General features: G+C 40.4%; 1 protein-coding gene across 3 annotated transcripts in view; it reads left to right on the forward strand.

The window, feature by feature from the left end:
• The window catches only part of PDE3A (phosphodiesterase 3A), a 280,768-nt gene that overhangs the window by 261,768 nt on the left and 8,107 nt on the right, over window positions 1–10,893 (forward strand). For all 3 annotated transcript variants that reach the window (XM_010946497.3, XM_074357370.1, XM_074357369.1), the window contains exons 14-15: window positions 216–371; window positions 2,173–2,428. In XM_010946497.3, coding sequence (XP_010944799.3) covers window positions 216–371; window positions 2,173–2,428 — 412 coding nt within the window. The remainder of the gene's footprint in view (window positions 1–215; window positions 372–2,172; window positions 2,429–10,893) is intronic.

The following is a 10,893-nucleotide window of genomic DNA, read 5'->3' on the forward strand; positions in this document are numbered from 1 at the left end:
ATCCACCATTTAGTATTTTGCTTTTTTGATGAACTATTTTACTATGAATTTATGCAATCCAATAACATTATTTTAAACAGCTGGGATGTTTCTCATGACTTAGCATTCTGATGTGTACATGGTAGGAAGACAATAAATACTACTTCTGTTTATTCTCCTGCTCAACTTTTGCTTTCACTGAGACAAAACTCATTTTAACTTTGCCCCTCGAACAGGTGAATGATGAAGTTGGAATAGACTGGACCAATGAGAATGATCGTCTCCTGGTTTGTCAAATGTGTATAAAGCTGGCTGATATCAATGGGCCAGCCAAGAGTAAAGAGCTCCATCTTCAGTGGACGGAGGGTATTGTCAATGAATTTTATGAACAGGTAACAAACTTACCTATTTATCTTAATCCTTATTTAGGCTGCTCATAAATTCCCTAGAACTCCCCAAAATTGTAAAAGTGTGATCAATCTATTTCATATTCATACTACCATCAGAAAATGCACTGGCCAATTTTAATCAGAGGACTTTAAAAAATGACAATAATTGGACTGAACTGTAACCATACAAACTCTTCAAGTTATTTCCAAGTGTCTTAGGAGAAGAAGGTATTGAGATAATGGAATGACCTCCAGGAACATTAGGAAGACCTTTGAAATGTTGTTCTTTCATTAATTTGGTTATAGTAGCAGACTAGTTTAAATTTATATGGATGAATGTGTATCAGATTGAGTTCATTTACTTTTGTAATAGAGTTCATAACAGCAGTATATGAAAAAGGTAAAAAATAGGCATTTTTTGACATGATAATGTAAGAGTTAGTGCACTACCAACAAACCAACCACAAAAACGTAAGCACAAGCGTGTCTTCCCTGCATTACCCTGCCCTGACCGAATCACACCTGAGACTCTGTGTTTAGTGCTGTGAACCACTCTCTTAAAAGGAATCTTGGGGTGGTAGAGGATGAGTAAAGGACAGGCATCAGCGACACAGAAGGACAGGAAAGAAGTGAAGACACTTACCTTAAGGAAAGACAGAGGTAATGTAATAACTTTTCAGATACTTAAAAGACTGACGTACAAATTTAGGATTGGGTTGATCATGACCTGTTGTACAGATGCAAGGAAGTAAATGATATAAGATACAACAGGATTTGATTTATTTAAAAAAAAAATCCTAGATTTCTTTCTGTTTCCCTAAGAAGGGCATGACTATAGCCAGTCTATAGAAATTACAGGGAGATAGATTTTAGGTCAATGTCAAAGAGAAATTTGTATTATCAAAGCCATCCAGAAATAGGATAAGGCACCTTATTAGGAAATCACTTTTCACTGGACATATTTAAAGAAAGGTTAGAAACAACTTTTTTTGAGTATTATAGACAGGAGTCCTGTAAAATTAAGAGTTTGCTTTCTAGAAAATAATGTATTGCCTTTCCTTGGAATTCATTCATTCATAAGCAATCCTGAAATAATGAAATACAGAAAAAATGAAGAGAAAATTCACTTATAATAATTTCACTACTTAGGCGTAACTATTGTTATTTTGGTATAATTTCTTCATTATTTTGCTAGCTAACTTCTGGTTTATAACCTGGTATTTTTTTCCCCAGAAAGATGAGTCAGTTCAAAATAAAAATACTTACACAGTAGTACTGTTAAACATAGATTAATAAGAATATCAGAAATCATACAATCACAGAAGACATAATTCAACCAAAAGCTGGGTTAGATAGCAACTTTGAGGAATAAATTATTTTAAGCTTTCTGGCAGCCAAGGCCGAAAAAAAAAAAAAGAGAAAAACATGATAGATTATGTATTTGATAATGAAATCCAGTGCTGCCTTTTAAGATGCATTTATACTTGAATTTACACTCTAGTATAAGGAACACTGACTAGTGTGATAAGAAAGATCATCTCCTGAGACATTCAGCCACTTCTTGTATTTCCCACCAAACCCTCAAGATGACCAAAGTGTTCAATGGCAACAAGCAGTCCTATCGGAATCCTGGAATTTGAGTGAAGTGTCCTTGCAGTCAGGGGAGCGTTCACACGTCAATGTCTGGGTTCTTGCATATTTGCACATTTTGGGTGCCAAGTGAATGGGAGCTTTATGCAGATTTTAAACTTTCCTTGTCCTTTGCCTTTCTAGTTAACTGTTCCTGCTGCCTTCCTATTTCCAGGGTGATGAAGAGGCCAGCCTTGGGTTACCAATAAGCCCCTTCATGGACCGTTCTGCTCCTCAGTTGGCCAACCTTCAGGAATCCTTCATCTCTCACATTGTGGGTCCTCTATGCAACTCCTATGATTCAGCAGGACTGATGCCAGGGAAGTGGCTGGAAGGCAGCGATGAGTCAGGAGATACCGATGACCCAGAAGAAGAGGAGGAGGAAGAAGCACCCAATGAAGAGGAAACCTGCGAAAACAATGAATCTCCAAGTAAGTTACAGAATCTCTCTCTGAGGGTTTTTCCTAGGGTTATTTTCTTCCTTAGGTCCCGATAAATTTGATGCTTCTTTTGAATCACCGTTTCTAGTCCAAATACCATCTGCTGCATTACTATGGAGCCCCCACCCCTTCCCCAATAGCATAATAATGGGAATCACAGACTATGGAATCCATCATAATATCATGTTCATACAAAGATACGTTCTCAGCCATGAAGCAAAAAAAAACTCAATAATCAAAACCTATTCTTCAGAGTATCTTAATGATGCAGTAATGAAAGGACTTTCAGATACCATCTAGACCAACCATTGGCTTTTAATGGCTTGACTGGGGGTGGGGGCGCCCTAAAGTGGTAAGAGGTAATAATCACACGTTCATTCATCTGATATTTATTAAATACCTACTCTGCCAAGCATTTCTTCAGCTACTGAAGATAGACAAAAGCAGAGATCAATCCTTGCCCTGTTAGACTTAAATTCCTTAATAAAAATTTTAAAAAGAAGGGGAATATGAAATAACACAGAAAGATTAAAATTGTAGATAAGATAGCCATGGAAGGTCTAAATAGGTTTTTTTTAAAAAAGGAAAGAAGCAAGGAAATGATCCATGGAAATAGATGCGGACCAAGAATTCCAAGGAGAGAGGAAAGCAAGCCACGTCAAGGTCCTGAGGTGGCTGTTGGCTGGGCCTTCATGGAGCATGAGGAGCGCGGGGAGGCTGAAGGAGAGGAAAGGTGTGGGGAGGTGGGGACAGCAGGGGGAGACGGTAGGGAGCCAGATGATGGAGGGTTTGAAGGTAGAACTCTGTAGGTCCCAGCATGGAGTCGGGCTTTTCCTCTGAGTCAGATGGGAAGCCGTCGGCGGTTATGAGCAGAAGACTTAGTGATTCAACTTACATTTTAACTGGATTGCTTCAGCTGCTGAATTGAAAATATTGTCAAGTTTGGGGTAGGAGCAAGGGTACAAGCAAGGCATTTTTTTTCATATTCCAAGTGTTTTTATTCCGAGCAGTAGGTACAAAATATAGTGACAGATGTGTCTTATTCTGTATTCTTCATGCTGCACAGGCTCTGATTTGCCCCCCTGAGCACCTCTCATTTGATCTGCTTTTATAGATTTAACAAATCCCTAAATTTACTTTAGTGTCCACTTCCTTCTTGCTCTCACTGGCAGTCGAGACAAAGTTAGAAATGCATGTTTTCAGACTTCATTGAGGAACTCCAGATTGAGACATGCTAGACTGTGGAGTGAATTCATGGTCAGAGGAGACGGGTTCAATGGGAACGAAGCTCGAAGTCTAAGAGCAGTTGCTGGGCTCACTCTGCTCTTGCCTGGGTTGTTATGAGGCTGTTGAAATTATCCAAGTGAGAGACGACTGTGGCTTTGGACCAGGCTAGTGGCCACAGTGACAATGAGAAACGGTCCCATCTGGCCATTGATTTGGAGTGCATCATGTCCCCATTCTACTCCATTCAGCTTAATTGACTATAAAGTCAGATTATTTTTCTTCATCTCGACATATTCTCTGCTGTTTCTCCTGCCATAGGGAGAAGGCCCCAGGAGCATAACTAGTAAAACCAATAACCCTTATACTGACATTGCACAAATGCTGTCCCTGTGTTCTTGAGAACATGGTGTGTAGTTTCTGTCTACCCTCCTAAAGGAAGTACAGCTGTAATACTGATCATTTTCAAAGCCCTTACCAAAAATATTACCAACGAAAGACATTATGGTCATTTGTTTCTATTTGTTAGCAGTCAGGAAAATGCACGCTTAGTTCTCTTTGGCCATCTAGTAAAGAGATACTCTGCCACGGGTATTACCGCATTTTGCCCTCATATAAGTGCCCTGTTGTAAGCGCACATAAGCTGAGATAAAGAACTCATTATTGACCATAGGCGGGTGAGACGGGCAAATTTGGCTTCAGGTCAGATTTTGGCTTATGTTCTAACCCATATATTAACTTTTGTAGAGAATGGGAGGAAAATCAAGAGTTGTTTTCCTGCAATATTCTGTTATCAAAGTAATTTTATTTTATTCCTCTGATGCTTGTAAGAAGATTTCTATTTAAAAACCTTGTGCTGATCTGGGGATTCAGAGGTAGGAGCCAAGATGGGCTTCATGGATTATTTATTCATTTGCTCATTTAATAAACATGCATTAGTTTTGTTTTTTTTTTTAACTTTTTTTTTCATCCAAAGAGCCAGGTAACTTTCTAAGGACTGGACAGTTTTTCCACTGACTGTTATTGGAAAGAGTAGGCTTAGCCTCTGGAAGAGCTTTGTTCCCATGGGTCCTACCTGATGGCTATTTGGACTCAAATACATTGAAACTACACACTCATAATCCAGGCATCAGGAATTGGAGAACCTAGGCCAGGAGATTTAACAGGCTCAACTTGTCAGCACTGGCTGTAGCAGCAAATACCAACAACCAAATATTTGATTTGTGTCTGTCCTTTAAGGTTTGGGTTGCCGTAGTGACATCCAGGTTCCAATCTGTGACTCTCCTGACCTTCCCATTTTTTATCAAGCTCACAAAAGCGGGAATGGAAATTCTGTGGATTCTGTTTACTAGAGACATCTAAAAGTCAACTCGTCACCTTACATTAAAATTTAAAATATCCATCAACAATGCTTGGATAACCATAGCGTTTGAAAAATTATCTTTGAAGTATCCCTTTATGGCCAAGACAGTGATAAATGCTGGGCACTGTTAGTAGTCAGTAAAAATTGGCCACATGGCATAGTGGAATTCTAGAAATGGAAGGGGAATCGGTGATCATTCAGTTCAGCTGCTCCATTGGGCAGAAGTCTAAACTGAGGCTCAAGTTAAGTGACATCCCAAGGTATGGATGGTTTCTGCAGGACCAGAAAGGAAACCCAGGTTTTTAACTCCATTGTTACTGACATTAGTAATTTTCATTTCAGGATTCAGATTGACTGAGACGGTTAACTTGATTTAGCCTGAAGCTTAGATTTCAGGGGAAAAATTTAAGTACGCACTGATAATTTCAGTAATTTGCAAAACTTGGAGATCTCTCAGGAAACACAGAATAAAATGTTTCAATATGGTATCCTAGGGAAAGAAGGCTTTTTCCCCACCTCATAATTAAATCTGAAAGATTCCCACAGCGAACTAAGAGATTTCTAATGAAGTACTAAGCTGCATTTAGAATTTGAGCAGTGAAAGGCTCTTTGTTCTCATTTCAAAAGGTTCCAGTGCTGAACAATTTGGCTCCCAATACAGGCATGTTTTAGACCACCTGCAGACTCTAATCTACGCAAATGTATTTGGTACAAACTTTCTTCTACGTCACCTTATTCAATTTAATTCCAGAGAGGTTTATTGCTAACGTTTAGCAGCACTAATAAGAGAACAGCTGCTCTCATGGGGACTGCCCTGAAAGGAAAAAGAAAAACTGAGCTTTTGTTAGCTTCTTCTCTGGGAATGCACTGCCATGAATGTGTATAACCTTCGGATGGAGTAATCACCTTGAGCCGTAGAATAGGTCCTATAACTATGATTCAAGTCCATCCTTCAGCCAGTGATCATCTGTAACTCTCTGGACTCAAAGGATTAGGTTAAAAAGTATATTAACATTTAAAGATCTCTCAACAGTGACTGATTTGTACTTACCTACAATAAAAACAATGTAGAAAGAGACAAGTAGATCACTTTGGTGGAAGAGTAATTTTAAAGATTTGCTCTTGAAAATCAAATGTACTAATGTATTTTATTGATTTTTATGGAAAGAACTCAGACTTTTTTAGATTTTCATTTATGTGCCCTTGCTAAAAAGCTTTCAGTTGAAGAAATTAATGTCATGCTCCAGGGCCCATGCCCTCTGCCTGCACGCGTTCTGGTCACTGCTAGAGATGTTGCCAGCCACTTCTTCACCCAGTGTATTTAATTCTCATCATTTACATCTCAGCTCAAGTGTCCTGTCCTTTGGAAAAAGTCTGTTCTCTTCCCTCACAGGTTGAGTCTCTTAGGTTGCCACACTTTGATCTGTCAAGAGAAACTACACTGCACACCTGTTAAAAATGGCAAGGAAGACTTTCTTCAAGACTGTTGCAACAGGAGAGAGAGAAATCAGGCTCAACTCCATTAAAACAAAGGCAGGAGAGTTCTTAAGCCCTGGGGGGAGCTAATGAAAATGTACTGGAGGATCTCAGAGGGGAGTTAGTCAATGTGTTTAGGCCAGTTGTGTTTGCTGGCCGGCGCTTATTAAAGTTAGGCTCCTACCCTCCTACGGAGAAGGGCGATAGGGACCCTGTCTTTCTTAATAATTGCTGTTCAAAGGGATGGCTCCCAGGTCCTGGGGGAAGATGTTCCTGGATTGTCAGACTGGCTAGTGGCCAGGAGAAGATTTATCTCCTTTACAAAAGGGCAGAGAAAGAACTTGCAATTACAAGTTTTGGGGGGGGGTTTGTTAATTGGAAGTATGATTGATATACAGTGTTAGTTTCAGGTGTATAGCAAATGATTCAGTTACGTATATATGTGTGTGTGTGTGTACACATACATTCTTTTTCAGATTCTTTTCCATTATAGGTTATTACAAGATATTGAGGATAGTTCCCTATGCTGTACAGTAGGTCCTTGTTCTTTATTTTATATATAGTAGTTTGTGTCTGTTAATTCCAAATTCCTAATTTATCCCTCCCCACCTCTTTTCTTTCCCCTTTGGTAACCGTAAGTTTGTTTTCTATATAGTGGGTGTTTTCCTATTTTGTAAATAAGTTCATTTGTATCAAAAGTGATATTGTATGATTGTCTTTCTCTGTCTGACTTCACTTAGTATGATAATCTCTGGGTTCATCCAGGTTGCTGTAAATGGCATTATTTCATTCTTTTTTATGGCTGAGTAATACTCCATTTTATGTATCTTCTTTCTCCAGTCCATCTGTTGATGGACATTTAGGTTGCTTCCGTGTCTTGACTGTTGTAAATAGTGCTGCTATGAACACTGAGGTGCATGTATCTTTTCAAGTTAACAGTTTTATCTAGATATAGGCCCACGAGTGGGATTGCTGGATCATATGGTAAGTCTATTTTTAGTTTTTTAAGGAACCTCCATACTGCCCTCCATAGTGGCTGCACCAGTTTACATTCCCACCAACAGCGTAGGAGGGTTCCTTTCTCTCCACACCCTCTCCAGCATTTATCATTTGTAGACTTTTTAATGATGGCCATTCTGGCTGGTGTGAGGTGATACCTCATTGTAGTTTTGATTTGCATTTCTCTAACAGTTAGTGGTGGTGAGCATCTTTTCATGTGCTTGTTGACCATCTGTCTGTCGTCTTTGGAGAGATGTCTATTTAGGTCTTCTGCCCATATTTTGGTTGCTTGTTTTTTTGTTATTACGGCGGATGCGCTGTTTGTATACTTTGGAAATTAGTCCTTTGTCAGTCGCATCATTTGCAAATATTTTCTCCCATTCTGTAGGTTGTCTTTTTGTTTTGTTGATGGTATCCTTAGCTGTGCAAAAGCTTTCAAGTTTAATTAGATCCCATTTATTTTTGCTTTTATTTCCATTACTCCAGAGGACAGATCCAAAAAAACCACTGCTGTGATTTATGTCCAGGAGCGTTCTGCCTATGTTTTCCTCTAGGAGTTTTACAGTATCTTGTCTTGCAGATTTTAATATTTTCTCCTTATCCTTAATTTTGTCAATTTGATTACTGTGTCCCTTGGTATATTCCTCTTTGGGTTGATCCTGTGTGGAACTCTGTGCTTCCTGGGCTTGGATGACTGTTTCCTTTCCCAAGTTTGGGAAGTTTTTGGTTATCATTTCTTCAAAAATTTTCTCAGGTCCTTCTGTGGCCCCTATAATGCAAATATTAGTGTGCTTCATGTTGTCGCAGAGTTCTCTTCTTTTCATTCTTTTTTCTATTCTGCAGCAGTGATTTCCAATAATCTTCTAGCTCACTGATCTGTTCTTCTGCCTCATTTAATCTATTCTTGGTTCATTCATTTCAGTAATCTTATTCTTCAACTCTGGGTATTCTTTATATTTTCCAACTCTTTGCTAAAAACTCTGCTCTGTGCATGTATCCTCCTCTAGAGTTTTCGGAACATCATCCTTACTCTAAACTTTTTCTCAGATTGCCTGTCTCCTCATCACTTATTTCTTCTTCTGGGATTTTATCTTGTGCCTTTTCCTGGGAGATATTCCTCTGCTGCCTCATATTGTCTTTCTGTTTGTATTCTTAGGTAGGTTAGTTACGTTCCTTGACCTTGGAGAAGAGGCCCTCTGTGGGAGGCATCCTGTGCGTCCCAGCAGTACACTCCTCTCTTGTCACTCAAGGGCCAGGATCCAGCTGGTCCCAGTATAGAGTGTGGTCTGTGTGTGTGTGGATTCCTTCCACAGGCTTTGGGATTGTTTTCTTATTTCTGGTATCTGCCCCCCTGGTGGATGAGGCTGGACTAGAGGCTTGTGCAAGAGGAGGCACTGTCTGCCCACTGCTGGGTGAAGCTTGGCCCTGGACCTCTGGTGGGTAGGGCTGTGTCTAGAGGTGTTTGTGGCTCAGGAAATCTGTTGATAGGTGGGGCTAGGTCTTGGTGCTAATGATCCAATCAAGATTTCAGCCTCCAGGAAAGCTCACATAGATGAACACTCCTGGAATGTCTGCCACCAGCTTTTTTGTCCCCAAGGTGAGCCACAGCCATCCACTACCTCCCCAGGAGACCCTCCAAAACCAGCAGGCAGGCCTGGCCCAGGTTCCTATGAAATCACTGCCTCTGCCCTTGGGCCCAGTGCACATGCGCTTCTGTGTACACTTCCCAAGAGAATGAAGTCTGTTTCCCACAGTCCTGTGGGGCTCCTGGGGTTAAGCCCTGCTGGCCTTCAAAACCAGATGTCCTGGGGTCTCCTCCTCCCAGTGCCACCTCGGGCTGGGGAGCCTGACGTGGGGCTCTGAACTCACTCCTGTGGGATGGCCTCTGCAACTTAATTCTTCAGCTTGTGGGTCACCCACCCCAGGGGGCATGGTGCTCAATTAAATTGCAAGCATGCCCTTCCTACCATCCTGGAGCTCTGGTTCCCTCTTTGTGTTTCCAGTTGAAGATCTTTTTTGCTAGGTTCGTCTTTTTCTCCAGTGGTTGTTTAGCAGTCAGTTGTGGCTTTGTTGTAGTGAGGAGAGCTGAGCTTGTGGTCCTACAACTCCGCCATCTTGACCAGAAATCTGAAATTGGTTTTTATTACACTTTCTCAATCAAGAGCTGTAATTCTGTGAAAATCGTCTTTAGAACTTACGTATCGAAAGCATTAAACTGTATGGTCGCACGACTATAATTATTTAAGTGCATACTTGCTGAGCCTCGTCATGCATAAGAAATGTTCAGGTCTTTACAAGACTCCCTTAAAGAGGCTACAGTCTAGTAAAGGAGTTGACTCTTAGAATATATGAGAACAAGATAGGTGCCTTAGAGTATATACATTATTTAGGACATTGGAGTTCTGTCCCTTGTAACAAAAACACTCAGATGAGTATATACCAAAGGGAAATGTTCTGGTTCATGTAAAACCTGTTCTTATCTGTGACTTACCTGCCTGACAGCATGTTCTTTTAACCTTGCTTTCTTTTCATGAAACTGGAATTAAATAGTCAGCTCTATGTTCACTTCATTCCAGACACACGAGCAGAGAAGAGCCCCAAACCTCATTTCCTGACCCCATACTTGTTCTGTGCTGCTGGGAAAAATCTCAGCTGACTTGTGTCACATGCCCACCCACTGGCCAATCACTATGTGACACAGTCATGTTGTCAGGAGAGGGGTGAGGAACTAGAGTCTGACCACTTCTAGAAATGCGTAACTGAAAGGAAGGGTGAGCATTCCCCCACGTGACTGACTTTGGGTGCAAAGTTACCAGAAAAAGAAAGAATGATCATGAGAAAGAAGAAAAGAAACAGTATCAAGAGAGTTTAGAAGAGACAAATTATTTCTTAGAAGAGGAATAATCATAAATGGACATGAAGTCTTGGGCTGAGAAGAGCATTTCAGCGTGAGGGGCAGTTCACTGCATAGGTGGAAAGGAGAGCAGAGAAGGATAAACAGAAGCCAGGTTGCAGGCAGAGGAGGACTGTGTGTGTGCCCCAGAAAGAAATTAGTCTGGTAGACTTTGGTGAGTTGAATTGGTTGAGAAAGCAAAGGAAGACATAACAAGAAGTTAGTTATTCCAATAATCTAGGTAGAAAATCTTGGGAGTCACAACTCTAAGATACAAACAGAACTCTGTAGTGGATGTTACCAGATACTGAATACTGTTCCCAGTATGTCTCAGTGATATAAAGCCATCTTCCCTTTCTTTTCCCTCCTCTCGAAAATTATTATTCACAATATACAAGTCAGGTGATAAATGCATGTAACCATTTGGTACTTAACTCCTATTAATAATGTGAAGAGAGAGAACTGTCATGTAATAAGTAGTCTAATTTGGTGTTTTCTCAG

This window comes from Camelus bactrianus, chromosome 34 (genome assembly GCF_048773025.1).
Source record: "Camelus bactrianus isolate YW-2024 breed Bactrian camel chromosome 34, ASM4877302v1, whole genome shotgun sequence".
Classification (NCBI taxonomy): domain Eukaryota; kingdom Metazoa; phylum Chordata; class Mammalia; order Artiodactyla; family Camelidae; genus Camelus; species Camelus bactrianus.